Source organism: Polypterus senegalus, chromosome 4 (assembly GCF_016835505.1).
Source record: "Polypterus senegalus isolate Bchr_013 chromosome 4, ASM1683550v1, whole genome shotgun sequence".
Taxonomy (NCBI): domain Eukaryota; kingdom Metazoa; phylum Chordata; class Cladistia; order Polypteriformes; family Polypteridae; genus Polypterus; species Polypterus senegalus.
Window position 1 is genome coordinate 206,522,010 of NC_053157.1, and position 24,432 is coordinate 206,546,441.

General features: G+C 41.6%; 1 protein-coding gene across 1 annotated transcript in view; it reads left to right on the plus strand.

The window, feature by feature from the left end:
* The first annotated feature begins 2,653 nt into the window (after nucleotides 1-2,653).
* Nucleotides 2,654-24,432, plus strand: part of dok1b (docking protein 1b) — a 96,577-nt gene continuing 74,798 nt past the window's right edge. The window contains exon 1 of the mRNA XM_039751894.1: nucleotides 2,654-2,806. Coding sequence (XP_039607828.1) covers nucleotides 2,750-2,806 — 57 coding nt within the window. The 5' untranslated portion in view covers nucleotides 2,654-2,749. The remainder of the gene's footprint in view (nucleotides 2,807-24,432) is intronic.

Consider the following 24,432-nt stretch of genomic DNA (forward strand, 5'->3'; position numbering starts at 1 on the left):
CAAACACAAGCAGAATACATAATTATTCAGATGCAGGATCCTCTTGTCCATTCCATTAGTTTCATGGACATTATATGAAGACTATAAAATCTCCAGCCACTTTATTAGGTACACTTGTTCAACGGCTTGGTATAATATCTAATCAGCCAATCACATGGCAGCAACTTAATGCATTTAGGTATGTAGACATTATCAAGTGACCTGCTAAAGTTCAAACTGAATGGGGAAGAAAGGTGATTTAAGTGACTCTGAACATGTCATGTACATGAACATGTCGAGCCCGTTTCCAGTGAGAGTTGGACTCCGCCAGGGCTGCCCTTTGTCACCGATTCTGTTCATAACTTTTATGGACAGAATTCCTAGGCGCAGCCAGGGTGTTGAAGGGGTCCGGTTTGGTGGACTCAGGATTGGGTCACTGCTTTTTGCAGATGATGTTGTCCTGTTTGCTTCATCAGGCCGTGATCTTCAGCTCTCTCTGGATCGGTTTGCAGCTGAGTGTGAAGCGGCTGGGATGAGAATCACCACCTCCAAATCCGAGAGCATGGTCCTCAGCCGGAAAAGGGTGGAGTGCCCTCTCAGGGTTGGGGGAGAGATCCTGCCCCAAGTGGAGGAGTTCAAGTATCTCGGGGTCTTGTTCACGAGTGAGGGAAGAATGGAGCGTGAGATCGACAGGCGGATCGGTGCGGCATCCGCAGTGATGCGGGCTCTGCATCGGTCTGTCGTGGTGAAAAAGGAGCTGAGCCGTAAGGCAAAGCTCTCAATTTACCAGTCGATCTACGCTCCTACCCTCACCTATGGTCATGAGCTATGGGTAGTGACCAAAAGAACAAGATCGCGAATACAAGCGGCTGAAATGAGTTTCCTCCACAGGGTGTCTGGGCTTTCCCTTAAAGATAGGGTGAGAAGCTCAGTCATCCGGGAGGGGCTCAGAGTAGAGCCGCTGCTCCTCCGCATCGAGAGGAGTCAGATGAGGTGGCTCGGGCATCTGATCAGGATGCCTCCTGGACGCCTCCTGGTGAGGTGTTCGGCACGTCCAACCGGGAGGAGGCCCTGGGGAAGACCCAGGACACGCTGGAGGGACTATGTCTCCCGGCTGGCCTGGGAACACCTTGGGATTCTCCCGGAAGAGCTGGAAGAAGTGGCCAGGGAGAGGGAAGTCTGGGCCTCTCTGCTTAAGCTGCTGCCCCCGCGACCCAACCTCGGATAAGCGGAAGAGGATGGATGGATGGATGGATGAACATGTCATTGTTGTTGGTGCCAGATGGGCTGGTATGAGTACTTCAGAAACTTCTGATCTACTAGGATTTTCATGCAGAACCATCTCTAGGGTTTACATAAAATGGTCAGAAAAAGGGAAAATATCCAGTGAGCAGCAGTTCTCTGGGCGAAAATGCCTTGTTGATGCCAGAAAATGGCCAGATTGGTTCAAAATGATAAAGTAAAGTAACTAACCACTCGTTACAAAAGAGACATGCAGAACAGCATCTCTGAATGCACAATACATCAAACCTTGAAGTGCTCATTTTAGCTAAGAACAGGCAACAATTTGCATGGGCTCACCAAAACTGGACAATAGAAGATTGGAAAAACGATAAGTGGTCTGATGAGTCTTGATTTCTGCTGAGACATTCAGATGATAAGGTCATAATTTGGTGTCAACAACCTGAAAATATGAATCCATCCTGCCCTATATTAATGGTTCAGGCTAGTGGTGGTGATGTAATGGTGTGGGGGATATTTTTTGGCACACTTTGGGCTCCTTAGTATCAAGAGAGCATTGTCTAAATGCCACAGCTTACACAAGTATTGCTGCTGGCCATGTCCATCCATTTATGACTGCAATGGACCAACCTTCTGATGGCTACTTCCAGTAGGATAATTTCACAAAACTGAAATCTTCTCAAACTGGTTTATTGAACATGACAATGAGTTCACTGTACTCAAATGGCCTCCATAGTCGCCAGATCTCAGTCCAATACAGCACCCCTGGGATGTGGTAAAACGGGAGATTCATATCATGGATGTGCAGCCAACAAATCTGCAGCAACTGTGCAATGCTGTCATGTCAATATGGACCAAAATCCCTGAGGAATATTTCCAGCACCTTGTTGAATCTGTGCCACAATGAATTGCAGCTATTCTGAAGGCAAAAAGGGCTCCAACCAAGTACTAGCAAGGTGTACCTAATAAAATGGCTGGTGAGTGTATATTAGTGTAACATAAAGAATGAATGAGATGAAAATTGGTCAACACAGTGGCACAGCAGTTAGCATTACTGGCTTATGGAAGAAATATCCTGGGTTTGAATCCTACAGCTAAACTTTTTTTTAGTTTGTGGACTTTGCATGTTCTTCCTGGATCTGCTTCAGTTTGCCTCCTACATTCCCAAAGACGTGGTGTTTAGGCTAAATGACAACCCTTATTTGATCCTGAGTGGCCCCTTTGGGTACCCATTTATAGGGATGCTTCCTGACTTGCGCCCGTTGCCCGTGAACTGCATTAAGTGTGTCGGGGAAAGTTATGGTTATTCTAGAATCGAAACTGTATAACGGACACTTTGCGTTTGTGCGCAGATAAGAATTGCGCTCGCTCCGCTGCTCAACGGAAGTTCGAGTTTAAGGAAGTACTGTAATCTGAAAAGCAGAAACGCTGAGAGCGAGCAAGAGAGAGAGAGAGAGAGAGACAGAGCGAGAAAGACGGCAAAGTTTCTGCTCTGCTCCTCAGTACTGTATAGTATTGTCACACAGACATGGACAAACCCGTCAAAGAGGGTCTGCTCTTTGCTCAGTACCAGAAGTTCGGCAAGGTAAGAACGATGTTAATGGCACTTTTTAACTGCTTTGGTGATAACACCAGAAGACACTCTCTCGGATGAAACGAAGAGAAGCGAAGGCGCGTATAAACTGCAGCTCCGTTCACACGAGTTAGTGCTGCCTGCTGTACTCGGTGCAGGAAGAGGAGGAGGGCGCTACGTCCTTGGTCCTCATCTGCACAGTTTAACGTGTCAAATTGGTGAAGGTGTACTGCTGCGAGTAAAATGTTACAAAAACCCTACAAAATTATTTAAGTTACGTATAAACGATACTACTTTTCCCGATGATTCATCGGAAGATCGCTGTATTTAATAAACGCGTGGCAGAAGGTGCACACGGGACATCTCGCGTGCACCGTGACCTTAAGATTACAGTGGGGGATAGGTGCGTGAGCGCCTGTGGCCAAGGTGCAGGGAGGGCGTTGTCAGTCAGTAACCAGGTGTGTATGTGTGTGTGTATGTGTACGAAAGCAGGAGCCGTGATCGTGTTGCCTCCACGTCACAAACGCACTAAGTTTCAGCGTGCTGGTTGTTTCCTTTTCAGCAGTCACCGTGCGTGAGAGTAGGTTTCATCCGGATGCTGGGTTCGTTCGTCTCATTACCAAGACGTTAATTAATTGGCCAAAGGAAGGTGAGCCAGCTAGGGTGTGCTCCGCGAAGAACTGGTGTCCCAGCCAAGGCTATTCCCTGAGTTTAAATTTGGAAAAAAGGCGACCATGCAGTGAAAAGTGTAGGTTTAGAAAATAGATGTTAGTTTGTTATTGTGTTCAGCGCTCTGATCGTTTTAACGGGAATCGCGCCACATAGAGTAATACAGTACAACATCTTGACGCTGTTTCAATCCAATTAAACTGAATAAAATTTTAGTACACAGAATGGTGGTGTAATTATCTTTGCAGCTGTGCTTCATGTCCCCCAGAAAAATGTTAAGTGCCTGCCACAGTCAGACACTGCCAGTATTTAAACACTGGTTTCCACTCATGTCAATAAGACTTAAAGGTTAGATTAATAATAATCGTGTTTCAGGAAGCTGATGCCTATCTTGGCAGTACAGCAGGGCTGTCTTACCAGCATCATAGGCCCCTGGGCAAAGTAGAGCGCTGGGTTCCTATTTTTGATAGCAAAACAGAAACATATATAGGCATCAGAAACATTGTGGGTCCTTATGCTTCTGGGGCCCCCAGCCAGTGCCCATAAGTTAAGATGCCCCTGCTGTACAGCACCCAAGATGAGGAGCAATCCTGGACAGTTTGCCAGCCTATCGGAGCAGAGGCTACACTTAGCAATTTGTAATTGCCAATTTATCATGAGTGATGTCTCAAATTAAATGTTTCCTGTCAAGTTCTGGTTCCTGCTTTGTCCCCACAACACTTGATTTTTTTTTATCTCTGCTTAAACAGTACTTTTCTTACAATACGGGTATAAGAATGCCTACATATATACAGTTGTCCATGTAGAGTTTATGTCTTCTCCCATTGTTCAGGGTTGTTTTCTTAGGACACATTGGTTTTCTTATGCAGTTCAAAGACTCGGCTGCCAGCTATAGTGAACGTGTGAGTGAATGTAGGTGTGTATTAATATTTGCCAGATGAGGTAATAAAGACAACGTGAAACACTTGTAAAACAAGAGAAGATGATTTATCCAGTCAAGCTTAATTGGAAAGCTAATAGCTTAGTTGTTACATTAAAAAAAGCTGTCAGGATTTCCACTTCAACCACATAACACAATAGTCTGTTCCAAATTGTCATGACCCTTTGCTTAAAGAAGTGTGTTCTGCCATCTATTCTCAGTAGACATAATTTTCACTTACTGTATGTCATTAACTTTATGCAGTTAACTTTGTGACTAACAGAATTCTGATGGATCATATTTATTAATACCCTTGACATTTATTTGAGATGCACTAGGTTAGTAATATAAAATTATTAATCTGGAGTCATCAAGTCATAATATTTAACGAAAAGCATTGTAGTCTTCATTTCAGTGAAATGCTGGCCCATCCAGGGTTGATTTGGGTATCCAGTGCTACCAAGATAGGCTGTGAGCTCCATAGGGCTGTGGAGTTGGTAAATAAATTCTTCGACTCCGACTCCTCTGTATTTAATATGCTAATGTATTTTCCATGTTGAGTGAAGGAAGGCAACATACACGTTTTTTTAACCACAGAACTACTGGCTAGGAAGCTGACTACCGTATTGGCTGGTTAAACAAAAAAATGAAAAAAAAAATATTGTTTTTATTGTGTTTATCAAGTGGCTATAAAGTTGTAGCATGCATAAAAATATGGAACAGGATCTTTACCATTTCAAAAAATATAAACCACATTCTTTGGTAGTTTTAAAACAAAAACAAAGTTAACTACATGAACAAAAACAGTTTATTTATTAAACTTGGAATACAGTTGTATAGTAGAATAGCTGTTAAATGTAATCCAAAATTAACTTAATGCAATGTTCTAAGAAACAGAATTGCTTCTGCCAGATCCACTTTCATAGAAGCTCTTAAATCTGACTTGATTATTTTTAGAGCTGAAAATAGTCTTTTATCACTGACTTGGGTGGGTGGCATAGCTGTTACTGTTCTAGCCACATCACTAATAATCTCTGGATTAACAAGGATGGCTTCTTCTACAGTCAGTTTCGATGAGTGATCATACATTTCAACTACTTTTAATTCTTTAAAAAAACTCCTGCTGGAATCTCTTTATTTGGACATTTACTGGTCGTTTATGTTTCACGCATAGGTGATGTCGGTTTGCTTTTGAACTTCCATTTTGTCCAAGTAGGAATCAAAGTCTAATTCTTCATTTGTTTGAAGAGGATGATCCTGAGTTACCAGTGCTTATAGCTTCATCCAGTGGTGGTGTTTCAGGTAGTAGTAATCCCTTCATGTGAACTGCTACATCATAGAGTGCCTTTTTTCCATTAGCAATCTGGTCACTGCTCAACAAAATTTGGCTCATTGGATCAACATAAATAGCAGCTAACAAGATTTGATTATCCAGTAAGAGACTCTCACTTTTCTTCATTGAAGATACGATGCCATCAGCTATTAACCCTCCACTTTTGTTTAGGCAATATATCAAGCTCTTCCATTCCAAGAAAAATTTACCGGGTGTTAAATTTTCATATTGCAACCTCTTGGTGACAGTAAAGGGGTAAGAAAGTAGACTTTCCAGTTCTTTTACTTGTGCCCACTGGCTTTCAGTTAATAAAACATTTTCATTGCCCAGTTCTTCAAGGAAGTCTTTTAGTTCAAGCAAACAGTTTACCATCAAATAAGTGCTGCCTCAGAGTGTTGTTTGATCCAAAATGGCTCCTTTTCCTGCACGTCTTTTCAAAGTGGCATCTGTTTTAGGAGCCCTGGCTGCATCAGTTATTTGCCTCAATTTGCCAGTTAGAGTAGCTGCATGACGATCTTTTAATCCAACTCTTATTGCAAGTTGCAGAGTATGAACAGCGTAATGCATATGTTGAATAGTAGTAAGCTTAGATGCTTCTTCAGCAATGTTATCCAAAATTTCACTATTCTCTTCAGTTTCACTTTCTTCAATACTTGCAGAACTGTCTTCCTCTAATATCTGTCATCTACTTTATTCATATTCTCAATTGTGCTTAACATATTAGAAGCATTATCTTCCACCATACATAGAATCTGTTCCTTTTCAATTTCAAAATCTTCTAGAACAGGTGGGGTGCAAAGTTATGCTGAAGTTCAGCGCTGGGTGGGATCATATGTGGAGAGTGCAGAGAGAACCCCTGAACACACATCAGGCCATAGCACACACCTCCACCTACATCATTACACTTGTTTACACTCAAATGAACTTGTTTAACACATTATATCTGAAATAAAATGAAAACACTTTTCGTAATGTACCATAATCCAGATTACAATGTGTGAATGTTAGTTTGTATGATAGCTCAGCTGAACTTCACACTAGTAGCAACACAACTATGTACTGGGCTTTATTTTTGCATCAGAGAAGTACTTAATTATGATTATTGCTTGTGAAATGAGACATTTGAACTTACTGTATTTTTTTCATTACAATTTAAATTTATTAGGAGTCAGAGTCGATACATTTTTGCCAACTCTGACTCCAGATACCCAAAATTGTCTCCGACTGCGATTCCACAGCCCTGGACCTCCATGACCCTCAATTGCATTTAAGTGGGGTTGATAATGTTATGTTATTTTGTTGTATTTTTCAAAAGAAATTAAGTTAAGGCCCATTCCAACAAGAAAATTGTCTTTCAGTGAGGAAAAACTGGCCTTTTTTGGGCAGAAGCAAAAACCAAATGCACCCAAGGACTGAGTGGTTTCCTCTTTTTGGTCAAACATTGTGTGATGCAAAATGAGAGATGGACAGTTTTTTAGGTATTTGAAACAAAGTTTGCATTACCCAGGTCATAACATATGGCACATAGCTTTTCTTACAGGAGGTTTGAAAACATAGTGCCATTGCTATATTTCATTAAGGAATGAGGAAAAACTGATAACGTGCCAAAATGACCAAGTATAGGTCACTGCTTGCCATTATTAATGGTACTGCACAATATATTGAAGTTGATATACCAAAACACCACTTCTAATCTATCTGGAAATCCAGGCATTTTTAATATGAAGGAGAGGTATTCTGGCTATCTTACACCCTTATATTGCTGTCAGAAAGGGCTTAATCTCCCTATGGTGTTGGATAAAGAAGTAAACCACTCACAGGAAGGGTATATGTTGATGCCAGTGAGGAGGTTTGCCATATTGCCCAGTCTCTGAATCTTTCAACTCCCAAGAATACAACCACCATAAATACACCTTGCACCTTTTGCAGTGAGCAATTTTTCAAAGTAGTTGCCACAACAATTTGCAGTAGTAAGGTTAACTGGTGACTCTAATTTGACCACATAGGTATGAGTAAATGTGGGTGTATGTGTATGTACTTTTCGATGGGATGACTTCCCACACTGGTTCCCTATAACCTTAACTGGGAAAGCAGGTTACAAAATGAATGGGTAAATAGAAGTAATCACACAATTTTCATCATAAACATGTAATGCAACAAGCAGGGGCCACCCAGTCATTGAAACTCATAGTGAGTCAGGCAATTGGTGATCTTGTCAAGCATAACACCAAAAAAAAAGTATTGAAAATTAAGGATGAAAATGTCAGTTTTCAGGAATTAGTAAAGAAGAGGAACTTCTTTCCATTGAATTTGTAAACTGAACTCAAGTAGCCTCACATATTTAACTGTGCACATACAAAGATATCTTTAGCTGCTGTGTATTCAAGTCTAACCATCTGCTCCTCCATCCATTAATTAACCGTAGCTTATATGAGTAAAAGATATTTGAATGCTTTTTATAATTTGTAGAGAAGAAAACATGATGTTCTTTCTGTTTAACTCAGAAATCAGATTGGTGATACCTGAATATTATCCCATCAGAATAATGAATATGCAGATTAGTTATTCTCCAAATTAAAATAAACCGGATACTTTATAATGACATAATAATTACAATTGACAGTTCTTGTTTATCGGTGCATTATCTGTTTCATACATGCCTTGTTTTTCAGTGAGTCATATCAATCACCTTTATGATAGTCCTTGCAAGGGTTTATCTGTATGTACACAGTCCTTGGTTTAACACTAGGGAAAAAGTTTAAATTTCAATAACAGCTGCAAATAACAATTAAAGTCTGTCAAGCGAATGATGCCTAGTGTCTTGCACTATCTTGACTATTAGTAAAAAATCATATTTTAATGCTCTTTCACAAATGTCCATCACAGTAAAATGTCTCACAGCACTGCACAGATATTTATACACAACGCAGCACAATAATAATAAAAGGTTAAGTTATTATCTATATATATAATTCACTAAGGGCACGCAAGACAGTGAGCGCAAGCAAGCCAGAGAGCCACGCCCACCAACTCACAGAGCCCTGCCCGCCAACTCTAAGACCATGGGATACGCTCGACAGAGCCCTGCCCGCCAACTCTAACCCTCCTCCCGCATCATGGGATACGCACGACAAGCCCCACCCGCCAACTGTAACCCTCCTCTTGCGTCTACCGTCGCTCTCGAGGCATGTGCACTGCCTGATCATGTGCCTGCACGCAATAACTCGCCAAACACAGCCTCAGTCGCTTTCGTTTGTGCTACAGTCCACATGAGAGAGACAAACACACAGGCGTGCGCATGCGCGTGAGAGAGAGAGAGACGTGCACACAGGAACGCTCAAGAGAGAGAGAGAGAGAGACACGAAAGAGACAGAGAGAGAGACGCTCATGAGACAGAGAGAGAGAGAGAGACGCACACATAGGCGCGCGCGCACCACGCACACACAGAGACACATACACGCACACGAGAGAGAGAGACAGACAGACAGACAGACACACACACGAGAGAGACACAAACACACACACAGGCGCGCGAGAGACACACACACACACACGCATACAGGTGCGCAAGAGAGAGAAGCACACACACAGGTGCACGAGAGAGAGAGAGAGACACACACACACACAGGCGCTTGAGAGAGACACACACACACACACAGGTGCACGCATGCATTGTTGCAATGTTACTTTTCTTGGTTGTTTATTAAATTATGGATTTTTCAAATATTCATTTTTTTCCCTGTGCTTAAAACTCATTAAAAAAAAAGTGTTTTTAGCGAGCGGTTTGTAGCGCTATAGCGCAAACTCTCAGTGTTAGTTTTTTCTGTTGTTCAAGGTTTTCTCAGTGTTATTCAATGTTTTTATACTTAATTTACTATTACGCTGTGCATTCTATGGTATCATTAACTATATTTGTGCTTAAAAACTTACAGTTCGTACGGTTTGGAATGGATTAATTGTATTTACATAGAATCCTATGGGGGAAATTACTTCGGTTCACGACCATAATTCGTTCCAAAACTCTGGTCGTAAACCAATTTTCCACTGTATATATAATTGACCAAGTCGCCTGACCATGGGGTACGCACGACAGAGCCCCGCCCACCAACTCTCACCCTCCTCCCATGTCCACCCTCACACTCGAGGCATGCGCACTGCTTGCTCATGTGCCCGCCCCCAACACGTCACCAAACACATCCTCACTCGCTTTGGTCTGTGCTACAGTCCACATGCAGCTGTGAGCCATGTTGACTGTTCACGTTGATAATTATGCGCCGTTGGCTGGTTTAATATAATGTAGTATTTCGTAGAACACATTTCAGTGTATTCCTTCTGATTGCTGAACAGGTTTGTTAGTAAAAAAAGGAAGATCTGAATCCTAAACTCTGTGAACCATTTTAATACCATTATCAGCTTTGAGGATTTTTTCTGGGTTCACCCATGTTTTTATGTTGCTTTCCGATCATTTCCTTACACTTTCCACATTCATGAGCCTCCTTGCGTTGAGAGTCATTCTTTTCACTTTGCCCATCATTTCCAGTTACGTCTTTTGGCCTCCCTCTGAGCGTGATTCCCTACACCTCCATGTCACCTCTTATTTCACACTTCCTCTACCCAAACCACTTTAGTCTGTTTCTCCTCAGCACAACACTTATCACCTCTAAACTAAGTGTTTCTCTTATCAGCATGTCACTCTGTGACATTCAGAACATCAATTTGATCATTCTTATCTCGGTTCTTTCCAGTTTTGTTTCATGTTCGTCTTTTGTCAGCCATGTCTTACTCCCATAGAGCATACTGTACTACTCCTCACCTAGCTTTCATAACCTTTCCCTTCAATGACAGATAAATGCTTTAGAAGTCAGAATGAGGGAAAATCTCACTGTTGCTGTGCCCACATCTCCCCCTGCAATAAATAATTAACATAAGTGTGAGAACTTTCTTACTTTATCTAACACATTTCCATTGCTGATATCTGCATTATTATCTTCTACACCAACATTTTGCAACCCTGTCACATGCTATCTACAAAAAGCAACATATAAATATTTGTATATTACTACATAAACAGGTTTTTAAATGTAAAAAAAGTAAAAGTTTACTTTAACATACAGACATATTAATGTTGCTTCCTCATGTGGATACTGATTCTTGAATGGCCACTGACTATATGAAGGTAGCACATTCTCTTCATGTTTGTGTGCTTTATCTACCTACAAAGACATTTCTGCTAGGCAGATTGATCATGTTAAATTAATGATTATGGATTAGTGAGTGACTGTGACCTGTAATTTATTGGTATACCATGTAGGGTTGACTCCAACTTGTTGACAGTACTACAGGGATATTCTTTAGGTTCACAGAATCCTAATTGTGTTCACAAAGTGTAAACATTTATGAATTTATGTACAAGAATAGGTGGTAAGAAAAGAGAAGTGTTTAAACATCTACGTTTGGTATTAACTTTGGAGAAAGAAAAGTGACAGTCCTTGTATAAGGGTAAAATGAATTGTTCAGAACCTGGACGATGCACTTCTTTGAATCTCCAGATGCAATCTACCATATAATGTAAAAATTCCAGATGTGTATTTTGCAAGACAACGTTAGTCATGTGAGAGCAACAGGGCATCTTATATTCTGGCTTGAATTCTAATACAAAGTTTTTGAAGGACTGTACACTGTGCTAAGTAGTCCCATTTCTAAAATGATGAAATCTGTCACACATTTGGTAGCTGGCCTCACACTTTACGACTCTACAATTTATAATTGGAGATTTGAATGAGTGCAGTTTTTGAATCTTGTTACATTTGAAGATGTCAGACTATACCACTAGGAATTACAGGGAACAGTTTTCATAACAACTTTTAACAATTCAAGCTCTCCTATTACCCTTTAAAGTATTATGTGCCAGTCAGAGGGAACTTTGGTGTTGGCCTAGGGACTAAATACCAGTTCTATAAATGAGTAATAAGTTGAATGAAAAAAGGTAATTAAAATGTACTAATGTTAATCTAATTTTACTAATTAAAGCTGTAGACTTTATTGATAAAACAAAGTGCAAATTGATGATTTATCAATGTTTTATGATATCCTTAATCTCTAAGTAATGTAATTAGAGATGATAGTGAGACTGGCCAGAGACTTGGGGCAACAGTGGCCATTTTATAAATATTATACTGAACTCATCCATCCATCCATTTTCCAACCCGCTGAATCCGAACACAGGGTCACGGGGGTCTGCTGGAGCCAATCCCAGCCAACACAGGGCACAAGGCAGGAACCAATCCTGGGCAGGGGGCCAACCCACCGCAGTATTATACTGAACTGTGGTGGTGAAACATAAGCTTAATTTAATGATCAGTCAACATCTACGTCCTCACCCGTGATCACAAGATCTAGATTGTGACTGAATAGAGGAGATTGTAAATACAAACAGCCAAAACAAGCTTACCACATGGACTTGTTGTCTATGATAGGGTCAGGGCATTGGAGTAGGCCCACAGCTTATGTAGATTGAGGGAGTCAGCACAAATGTCTTGTGCATTTAGTTTAAATGCCCCCTTGATGCTTTCTAGTTGGTGTATTTAAGGCACTTCCCACTGAGAGAAGACAAACGGGCATACTCTGGACACACTGGAAGGATTATATCTCAAAAAATGGCCTGGGAGCATTTGATATTTTCCCAGGGGTTGGAAGAAGTTGCTGAGAATTTGGTAGCCTGCTCAACCTTACCTGGAAAACCAGAATGAAAATGTTGATGCTAGTGATGATAATAACTGTCATAAGTTTTGTTGTATCTTATTAAGGTTCATCCATACATAATTTGAGGACCATCAAGATCCAAAGACTTTTGACATTTTTATTTTAGTTGTGGACTTCAGGAAATCATTCAGAATGTTATTTCATTTTTTAGATAACATGTTTATGCCTACTACCTTTCATATAGCAAAGTTGCTATACAGAATTGACATTGTGATTCTGGGCATGATGTCACAGTGGCTAGCACTGCTGTCACACAGCTCTAAAGTGATGAGTTTGAATCTCATGCTGTGCAGTGACTGTACATTCTGTCTCCTGGATTTCAGACATGCATGTGTTAGGTTAATTGGCAGCTCTAAACCAGCCCTCTGTAGGTGAAGGCATCCATTCAGGCATGAGTTCCACCTTGTGCCCAGTGCTGTCAAGGCAGGCATCAGCTCCTCATGAATGTATTTGAAAATGAATGGATGGATGGAGTTTAGACAGATGAAGTAACTAAGCAAGGAACACATAATGATTCAGTGGTAAGCATTAAATTAATGTCCTTGTACATTACAGTTCCAACACAAAGCCTATTTCTAATCAATTGACAAAACATTCCTTCTGCCACGTGCAGTTTCAGTTAGCTATTCTGCAGGAAGGTGTAAAATGATAAAACTGAGGTCTGAATGCATCCCCCCACCCCAACTCTTAATTGGATTAAGCAAGTTTCAGAATGGCATGACATGGTAAAAAGTTAAATTTCCTTCTTAGTTACACAGTAAACTAAACCGAAAAGAAAGCAAAAACATGCTTATAGAGTAGATGAGCGGATTCTTGCTGATTCATAAATGAATAGTTGTCTTAAATTACCGTAATCCTGACCATTCCATATCTAGATGTATATGAGTCTGTTCAGTGCAGAAATTGTTTTTTTTAAGTGAGTAGCTCTTTAAAGGGGCATGCCTATTTAGAGGTATCTTAAGTTCTGTTTGTATCTGTGGCTAATTTTAATGATAGTATTGTGCGTGGCAAATAATTTAACCTTTAAAATGGTGAAGCATTTTTCTATAAAGAGAAGTACAAATTGAGTCAGAGCTATAAAACATCTAGTAAGTAAGAAAAGGGAAGAGTCAGATCTTCATATCCTTAACAAGCCTAGAACACTGCATCTTTAGGCAGTTTGTTAAGGGTTTGTCTTAGTGAATGCTCTGTTTTAAAAGTTGAAAGCATGGCAAGTAATCCATATTTGAGATGAAGAGTGTACAGGTGCCGGTCATAAAATTAGAATATCACGACAAAGTTGATTTATTTCAGTAATTCCATTCAAAAAGTGAAACTTGTATATTAGATTTATTCATTACACACAGACTGATGTATTTCAAATGTTTATTTCTTTTAATTTTGATGATTATAACTGACAACTAATGAAAGTCCCAAATTCAGTATCTCGGAAAATTAGAATATTGTGAAAAGGTTCAATATTGAAGACACCTGGTGCCACACTCTAATCAGCTAATTAACTCAAAACACCTGCAAAAGCCTTTAAATGGTCTCTCAGTCTAGTTCTGTAGGCTACACAATCATGGGGAAGACTGCTGACTTGACAGTTGTCCAAAAGACGACCATTGACACCTTGCATAAGGAGGGCAAGACACAAAAGGTCATTGCTAAAGAGGCTGGCTGTTCACAGAGCTCTGTGTCCAAGCACATTAATAGAGAGGCAAGGGAAGGACAAGATGTGGTAGTAAAAAGTGTACAAGCAATAGGGATAACCGCACCCTGGAGAGGATTGTGAAACAAAACCCATTCAAAACTGTGGGGGAGATTCACAAAGAGTGGACTGCAGCTGGAGTCAGTGCTTCAAGAACCACCACGCACAGATGTATGCAAGACATGGGTTTCAGCTGTCGCATTCCTTGTGTCAAGCCACTCTTGAACAAGAGACAGCATCAAAAGCGTCTCGACTGGACTGCTGCTGTGTGGTCCAAAGTTATGTTCTCTGATGAAAGTAAATTTTGCATTTCCTTTGGAAATCAAGGTCCCAGAGTCTGGAGGAAGAGAGGAGAGGCACAGAATCCACATTGTTTGAGGTCCAGTGTAAAGTTTCCACAGTCAGTGATGGTTTGGGGTGCCATGTCATCTGCTGGTGTTGGTCCATTGTGTTTTCTGAGGTCCAAGGTCAACGCAGCCATCTACCAGGAAGTTTTAGAGCACTTCATGCTTCCTGCTGCTGACGAACTTTATGGAGATGCAGATTTCATTTTCCAACAGGACCTGGCACCTGCACAAAGTGCCAAAACTACCAGTACCTGGTTTAAGGACCATGGTATCCCTGTTCTTGATTGGCCAGCAAACTCACCTGACCTTAACCCCATAGAAAATCTATGGGGTATTGTGAAGAGGAAGATGCAATACACCAGACCCAACAATTCAGAAGAGCTGAAGGCCACTATCAGAGCAACATGGGCTCTCATAACACCTGAGCAGTGCCACAGACTGATCGACTCCATGCCACGCCACATTGCTGCAGTAATCCAGGCCAAAGGAGCCCCAACTAAATATTGAGTGCTGTACATGCTCATACTTTTCATGTTCATACCTTTCAGTTAGCCAACATTTCTAAAAATCCTTTTTCTGCATTGGTCTTAATTGATATTCTAATTTTCTGAGATACTGAATTTGGGACTTTCATTAGTTGTCAGTTATAATCATCAAAATTAAAAGAAATAAACATTTGAAATACATCAGTCTGTGTGTAATGAATGAATCTAATATACAAGTTTCACTTTTTGAATGGAATTACTGAAATAAATCAACTTTGTCATGATATTATAATTTTATGACCGGCACCTATATATTTTATTTGTCTTCAATCTATTTTGAAGTGGGATCGAGCATCCTAAAATTATTGCAAAAGTAAACTGGCTTCATTTATTATCCTATGGTAACTGTTTTTAATGTCACGGGGTAGGATTTTGCCTTGTTCTCTTTTGCTTGGTATACATAATCCTAAAACTGAATTAGTAAGTTTATTATATGAATGAGTAGAAATGGACAGTTGACTTGACTTTATTTTGGGTTCTACATATTAAAAGCATTTAGAATCCACATCAAAATATCACTTCATTTATTTTAGAGCATTAGTTTTCATAATCTGTTGTCTCAAAATATTCTGTATTAAAGTAGCAGTTTGGGTCAGTTTAGCGGCTTCTGTAATTTTTTATTCTACTTGATGATGTAATCATTTTTTAAAGGAAGTTTACTGCAATACAAAATATTTCTAGACCCTTTATGCAGTTCAGGGTAAAAAGGAACTGGTTGCTGTCCCAGTGGCATTAGGAGTGTCAGTCTATCAAAAGGTACTCTTTGGTTAGTTTTGGCTAGTTTAATGTCACCATTTAATAAAATATACAGCATATGAAGAAATAAAGCAATACCAGAATTAACACCTACAGAGGACATGCAGGTGGTGGGTGTAACAGATCAAAATGCAGAGGACAGGAAGATATGGAAAAAGGTGATCTGCAGTGGCAACATCTAACAGGAGTAGCTGGAAGAAGAAAAAGAAGATACACGCTGTAAGAACTTGTAGATTTTATAAAGACAATGCTCAGGCCAGCATTCAAATACAGAGGTCTTAATTTTTAACAAAAGTCTAACTGTAGACATCCCCTGGCAGACACCTCTTTAGCTGTTCCAGCTTTAGGAGTGTGGCATTGCTCACAGAAATAATCTAAGTATATTCAACATAAGAGTATTTTTAGATATTAAATTGTAGCTTTCTCTCACAGAAATAATCATAGCATATTTAACATAAGAGTATATATAAGTATTAGATTGTGACATTGTCTCATGCAAATATTGTAGCATATTTAATCTGAGAACATTTGTAGATTTTTGTAGATTTTAAACGCTCACACAATCTTACTAGATTTAAGATTTCCATTATGGTACAAACGATGAAATAGTAAAATATCTTTTGTTACTTAAGTCATACACTTGTTAATTTATGATATTAGGCTTTATTAGTGAAATGCAGCTGTACTTTTTATTTATGTTCATATGTATGTATTTATATATTTTGCAGAGTCAGTGTTTTTAGATAATAAATGGTGAAATTGTCCTGTGGAAAAGATATAGCATATTAACTTTGTATTTCTAGATATTAGCTAGTTAAATGCACATACAGTCTAATTCATTTTAAGAAAATTTCCACTTTGGTAAAAATGTAGAAATTGTACTTTTATTATTAATTGTATTATATTAGGATCTACTGTATTTTGAATTGATACATTTTGTTAATCGCTGAGGGGAAATTGTCTTTTTGCACGACCTTTGGAGCAAATTTCAGCTTAAGTACCTTGCTCAATAGCCCAGCAGAGTAGAAACCTTTCAACCTAGCCACAGTGTCACAATGCAGCTATGCGTTTCACTTTTTATGTTCATAATTTATATCTGCCTTTACATGCACACGTAAGTTTATCTACTAAAATAATTTTTCAGTCCTGGGAACCCAGTGAAGAGCACTTAGATAGCCCTGTACCAAGACTGTTAATTTAGTACTTACAGCTGCAGGCCTTGATTGATGTCACAGGATCCTACGGGAGGGATCTGCCACTGGACTTATGCGGCCGACCTTTCTCCAATTTAAGGCAACATCACTAACACATATTTATCCATCTCTAGGGTTTACAGGGAATGGTCTGAAAAAGTTAAAATATCCAGAGAGTGACAATTCTCTGGGCGAAAATGCCTTGTCGATGACAGAGGTCAGTGGAGAATGGCCAGACTGGTTCGAGCTGATAGAAGAGCAACAGTAAAGTCAAATAAACACTCATTACAACTGTGGTATGCAGAAGAGTATCTCTGAACACACATCATGTCCGACCTTGAAGTAGATGGGCTACAGCAGCAGGAGACCACACCGGTTGCCATTACTCAGCTAAGAGCATGCAACTGAGGCTACAATTCGCACAGGCTGACCAAAATTGGACAATAGAAGATTGGGCAAACGTTGCCTGGTCTGAGGTGTCTCGATTTCTACTGTGACATTCAGATGGTAGGGTCAGAATTTAACGTCAATTGCATGAAAGCATGTGTCCATCCAGCGTTTTATGAACGGTTCAGGCTGGTGGTGGTGGTGTAATGGTGTAGGGGCACACTTTGGACCCCTTAGTACCAGTTGAGCATCGATTAAATGATACAGCCTACCTGAGTATTGTTGCTGACCAGGTCCATTCCTTTTATTAACTCAGTGTACCCATCTTCTGATGGCTACTTTCAGTAGGATAACACTCAATGTCACAAAGCTCAAAAAAATCTCAAGACTATTTTCTTGAACATGATAATGAGCTCACTGTACTCAAATGGACTCCACAATCACCAGATCTCAATCCAATAGACCACCTTTGAGATGTGGTCGAGGTTCACAACAAGGATGCAGCAACTAGGTGATGCTATCATGTCAATATGGACCAAAATGCCTCAATAATTTTTGTAGTACTTTCTCGAATTTATGCCACGAAGAATTATGGCAGTTATAAGGGCAAAAGGGGATCCAACTCGGTACTAGCTAGGTGTACCTAATAAAGTCTGGTGAGAGTGTGTATGTATGTACTGCTCAAAAAAATTAAAGGAACACTTTGAAAACACATCAGATCTTAATGGGAAAAAAATCATGCTAGATATCTATTCTGATATTGACTAGGTAATGTGTTAGGAACGAAAGGATGCCACATTGTTTGATGGAAATGAAAATTATCAACCTACACAGGGCTGAATTCAAAGACACCCCCCGAAAACCAAAGTTAAAAAATTATGCGGCAGGCTAGTCCATTTTGTCAAAATTTAATTTCAGCAACTCAAAATTGTGCTCAATGGTTTGTATGGCCCCCATGTGCTTGTATGCATGCCTGTCGGCGCATGCTCTTAATGAGACAACGGATGGTGTTTTGGGGGATCTCCTCCCAGATCTGGACCAGGGCATCACTGAGCTCCTGGACAGTCTGAGGGTGCAAACTGGCAGTGTCGGATGGACCGATAATGTCCCAGAGGTGTTCTCTTGGATTTAGGTCAGGCGAGCGTGGGGGCCAGTCAATGGTATCATTTCCTTCATCCTCCAGGAACAGCCTGCATACTACAGAGAATGCAGTTTGTTGTGTTTTAGTGAACGTGGCTAACAACTACCATCCCAGATGCTAACATGGAGCTACCCTGGTTTAGCACAGCGGACAGAGATGCAAATACCTGCAGGAAGCAGAAAGGAGGAGGGCTTGCTCTCTATGTCAATACAAGGTGGTGTAACTCTGGACATGTAAACGTCAAAATCTCTACTTGCTGCAGGGACATCGAACTGTTGGCTGTAAGTTTGAGTCCCTATTACTTTCCCAGAGAGTTTGGACACGTATTTGTTGTTATTGTTTACATCCCTCCTCGGGCAAACACGGAGATAGCAAGTGACATCATCCATTCCGCAGTTGCTAAGTTACAAATGCAGCACCCTGAGGCGCTTGTGCTAATCACTGGAGACTTTAACAATGCGACTCTGGACAAAACATTACCTGCTTTCTCCCTGTATGTGGATTGTAACACCCAGGGAAATAGGACAATTGACCTACTGCATGCAAACGTTAAAGACGCATACAGCTCTACCCAGCTGCCTGCGCTTGGGAAAGCAGATCATAACTTGGTTCTGCTTCAGCCTCACTACAAACCAAGAGTGAGGGAACTATCTACAACACCACTCTTATTCAGGAAGTGGTCCCCTGAGGCAGAGCAGGCTCTGAGAGACTGCTTTGGAACTACAGACTGGGATATCGTGCAGGGGTCACATAGTGAGAACATTGAGGAGGTTGTTGACTGCACTACTGAATACATCAACATTTATATTGATATTGTAGTTCCAGTACGCTGCTATGCTAACAACAAGCCATGGATTACAAGTCATATCAAGGGCCTTTTGAACCAGAAGAAAAGGGCTTTTAAAGGCGGTGATCAGCATGAGCTCAAGCGCATGCAGAAGGAACTCCGAGTCCAGCTCAGGGCGTGAAGGAGCAGTACAGGAGAAAGCTGGAGCAGAAGTTGCAGAATAACAGCATGAAGGAAGTGTGGGATGCAATGAACATCATCACAGGCTGCAGCTTGAAGCGGGGTGCCACCTTCGAGAGGACGTGAAAAGAGCAAACCAAATGAACAACTTCTTTAACAGGTTTGACCATCCTAAGCCGCTCTCACCTCGGAGTACTGCACCCTCCACCCATCCTTCTGCTGATACCAGCATAGGAGAGACATCCCCACCCACAATTACTGCAGCCCAGGTGAGCAGAGAGCTGAGGAGACTTCGTGCCAGCAAAGCAGCGGGTCCAGATGGAGTATCGCCACTACCGCTGAAGGCCTGGGGAGTCCTCTACAGCGCATCTTCAACCTGAGCCTGGAACTGGAGAGAGTCCAGAGGCTTTGGAAAACATCTTGTATCACCCTAGTCCCAAAGGTATCAAGTCCTAGTGAGCTGAATGACTTCCGGCCTGTCGCTCTGACGTCACATGTGATGAAGACCATGGAGCAGCTGCTGCTTCACCACCTGAGGCCACAGGTCCGCCACGCCCTCGACCCTCTGCAGTTTGCATACCAAGAGAAGGTGGGAGCGGATGATGCCATCATCTATATGCTACACTGATCAATCTCCCACTTGGACAGAGGCAGTGGTACTGTAACAATTATGATTCTGGACTTCTCTAGCGGCTTCAACACCATCCAACCTCTATTCCTTAGGGACAAGCTGACAGAGATGGAAGTAGATTCATACCTGGTGGCATGGATTGCGGACTATCTTACAGACAGACCTCAGTATGTGCGTCTCGAGAACTGCAGATCTGACATTGTGGTCAGCAATAAAGGAGCGCCGCAGGGAACTGTACTTTCTCCAGTCCTGTTCAGCCTATATACATCGGACTTCCAATACAACTTGGAGTCCTGCCATGTGCAAAAGTTCGCTGACGCTATCGTGGGCTGCATCAGGAGTGGGTAGGAAGAGGAGTATATGAACCTAATCAAGGACTTTGTTAAATGGTGTGACTCAAACCACTTACACCTGAACACCAGCAAAACCAAGGAACTGGTGGTGGATTTTAGGAGACCCAGGCCCCTCCTGGACCTCGTGATCATCGGAGGTGACTGTGTGCAGAGGGTGCAGACCTATAAATACCTGGGAGTGCAGCTGGATGATAAATTGGACTGGTCTGCCAATACTGATGCTCTGTGTAAGAAAGGACAGAGCCGACTATACTTCTTAGAAGGCTGACATCCTTCAACATCTGCAATAAGATGCTGCAGATGTTCTATCAGGCGGTTGTGGCGAGCGCCCTCTTCTACTCGGTGGTGTGCTGGGGAGGCAGCATTAAGAAGAGGGACGCCTCACGCCTGGACAAACTGGTGAGGAAGGCAGGCTCTATTGTAGGCACAGAGCTGGACAGTTTAACATCCGTGGCAGAGTGACGGGCGCTCAGCAGGCTCCTATCAATTATGGAGAATCCACTGCATCCAATAAACAGCATTACCTCCAGACAGAGGAGCAGCTTCAGCGACAGACTACTGTCACTGTCCTGCTCCACTGACAGACTGAGGAGATCGTTCCTCCCCCACAACTATGCGACTCTTCAGTTCCACCTGGGGGAGTAAACGTTAACATTATTCAAAATTATTGTCTGTTTTTACCTGCATTTTTATTACTCTTTAATTTAATATTGTTCTTGTATCAGTATGCTGCTGCTGGAGTATGTGAATTTCCCCTTGGTATGAATAAAGCATCTATCTATCTATCTATCTATCTATCTATCTATCTATCTATCTATCTATCTATCTATCTGTCTGTCTATCTATCTATCTATCTCTGTCTGTCTGTCTGTCTGTCTGTCTGTCTGTCTGTCTGTCTGTCTGTCTGTCTATCTGTCTATCTGTCTATCTGTCGATCGCCACATGAGGCCGGGAATTGTCGTGCACCAGAAGGCCAGGACCACAGCACCAGCATATGGTCTGACAATGGGTCCAACTGTTTCATCCTGATACCTAATGGCAGTCAAGGTGCCGTTGTCTAGCCTGTAGAGGTCTGTGCATCCCTCCCTCCCCAAACCATCCCTGACCCACCACCAAACCGGTCATACTGAACGATGTTACAGGCAGCATAACATTCTCCATGGCTTCTCCAGACCCTTTCACGTCTGTCACATGTGCTCAGGGTGAACCTGCTCTCATCTGTGAAAAGCACAGGGCACCAGTGATGGATCTGCCAATTCTGGCATCCTACCAGCTCTATAGTGCCAGGCAGTGAGCACAGGGCCAACTAGAGGATGTGGGGCCCTCAAGCCACCCTCATTAAGTCTGTTTCTGATTGTTTGGTCAGAGACATTTACACCAGTGGCCATTTTGTAGGGCTCTGGCAGTGCTCATCCTGTTCCTCTTTGCCCAAAGGAGCAGGTACCAGTCATGATAATGGGTTAAGGACCTTCTATGGCCCTGTCCAGCTCTCCTAGAGTAACTGTCTGTCTCCTGGAATCTCCTCCATGCCCTTGAGACTATGCTGTGAGAAAAGGCATACCTTCTGGCAATGGCACATATTGATGTGCCATCCTGGAGAAGTTGGGCTAACTGTGAAACCTCTGTAGGGTCCAGGTATTGCCTCATGTTACCAGTAGTGACACTGACCGTAGCAAAATGCAATACTAGTGAAAAATCAGTTAGAAAAGGTGAGGAAAAATGTCAGTGGCCTCCACCTGTTAAACCATTCCTGTTTTGGGGGTCTTCTCATTGTTGCCTCCGTAGTGCACCTATTGTTAATTTCATTAAGACCACAGCAGCTGAAACCGATTAACAACACCCTCTGCTACATAACTGACCAGATCATTGACTGTATGCTATACTGTGATTAAAAAGTGTTCCTTTAATTTTTTTCAGCATATATATATATATATATATATATATATATATATATATATATATATATACACACAATCGGTACCTGTATTGAGACTCTGGAGAACAAAGCCAAACCAGGTCCCGAGAAGAGTTTAAGTAAAAGAAAGAAGCATGGCCTTTCTTCTGAAGAGTTGTTGGGATAGTTTAGGATAGTTTTTCTGATTGGTCAAAGTTGTCTCTGTTTCAGGTAAAAACAAAAGATTGTTTACTTGTTGTGCCCCCCTCAACTCTTTCCCCTGTGTGTCTTGGCAGTGTGACAAATTACAGTATATATGTATCTACAGTATATACAGTATGCATTTACCCATACACATATGATAGTATATATACTGTATAATGTACATAAACACTGATATATTAATACACTATACGGACAGAAGTATTTGGATGCCTGCCCATTACACCAACAGGGACTTTAATGACATTGCATTTAAATACATAGACTCTAATATGAAGTTGGTCCCCCTTTGCAGCTATAAAAGGTCCTCTCTTCTTGGAAGGCTTTCCACAAGAGTTTAGAGTATTTTTGTGGGAATTTGTGCACATTCATTTGGTAGAGCACGTATGAGGTCAGGCACTGATTTGGGACGAGAAGGCCTGGCTTGCAATCTCCTTTCCAGGTCATTCCAAAGATGTTTGATGGGGTTTAAGTCAGGGCTTTGTGCAGGCCAATTAAGTTCTTCCACACCATACTCTTCTAATCATGTCTTTATGGACCTTGCTTTGTGCACTGGGACATAATCATGCTGGAATTGAAAAGGACCTTCCCCAAACTGTTTCCACAAAGTTGGAACCATACCATTGTCCAAAATGTCTTGGTATGCTAAAACATTAAGGTCGCCCTTCACTGCAAGTAAGGGGCCTAACCCAACCATGACAGCCCAAACTACCAACAGCTGGCACAGTGCAGTCAGGCAGGTAACATTCTCCAAGCATCTGCCAAACCCAGACTCACCCATCTGACTGTCAAACAGAGAAGCATGATTTGTCACTCCATAGAACATGTTTCCACCACTCCATAAGACGCTTGGCATTGGACTAGGTAATATGAGGCTTCCATGCTGCTGCTTGGTCATGGAAACCCATTCCATGAACCCCCCACCACTAAATTTGTGTGCTTACATTAATGCCAGTGGAAGTTTGGAACTCTTCAGCTATGGAATCAGCAGAGCTGATGTACCTTAGCAGTCGTTGACCCCGCTATGTGAATTTATGTCATCTTCTGCTATGTGGTTGAGTTGCTATTGTTCCTAAATGCTTTCCCTTCCCAATAATACCAGTTTAGCTAACCGTGGAATATTAATCAGGGATGAAATTTCATGTTACTGCAAAGGTGGCATCTTATCACAGTATTACACTTGAAGTCACTGAGCTCTGCAGAACGACCCATTTTGTTTCACAGAAGTTTGTAAATGGAGACTACATGGTTAGGTGCTTGATTTTTATACATTGTTTATATTGTGACAGATTAGGGCTTTTCTCGCACCCTTGTACCCTCAGACGACACGTCAGACACCAGATAAAAATCCAATTATTATTTATTATAATAATTATGTGCACAAAGCACGCTCCGATCCACAATTCTCTAATAAACCAACAATAATAACAAATAACCAATCCTCCAAACTCCTAGACGCTTAGACACCCTGCCTCCCAACTCAGCTCGCCGTCTGGGAGCTCCCACAGTCCTTTTATACTCCCTGACCCGGAGGTGTTTCTGCCCAACAGTCCACAAGTCTTTATTCCTTCCGTGTCAGGGTAAATAGTCCTTTTCTTCAACCCGGAAGTCCGTCGCTCTTCCTATGACAAACCTCCGTGTCACAGGGCACAAAGAAGCCTCGGTCCTCCCTGCAGCTCCCCTGTGGCCCCATGGCATCCAGCAGGGCTGTGCATAAAACCACATTGTCCATGATGCCCTGCTGGTCTTCTGGGGACCTCCATGCTGCAGGGAGGGCTCCACCTGGCGGCTTGGGGTATTGGCTGGGATAAATGGCCGGCCATATCTTA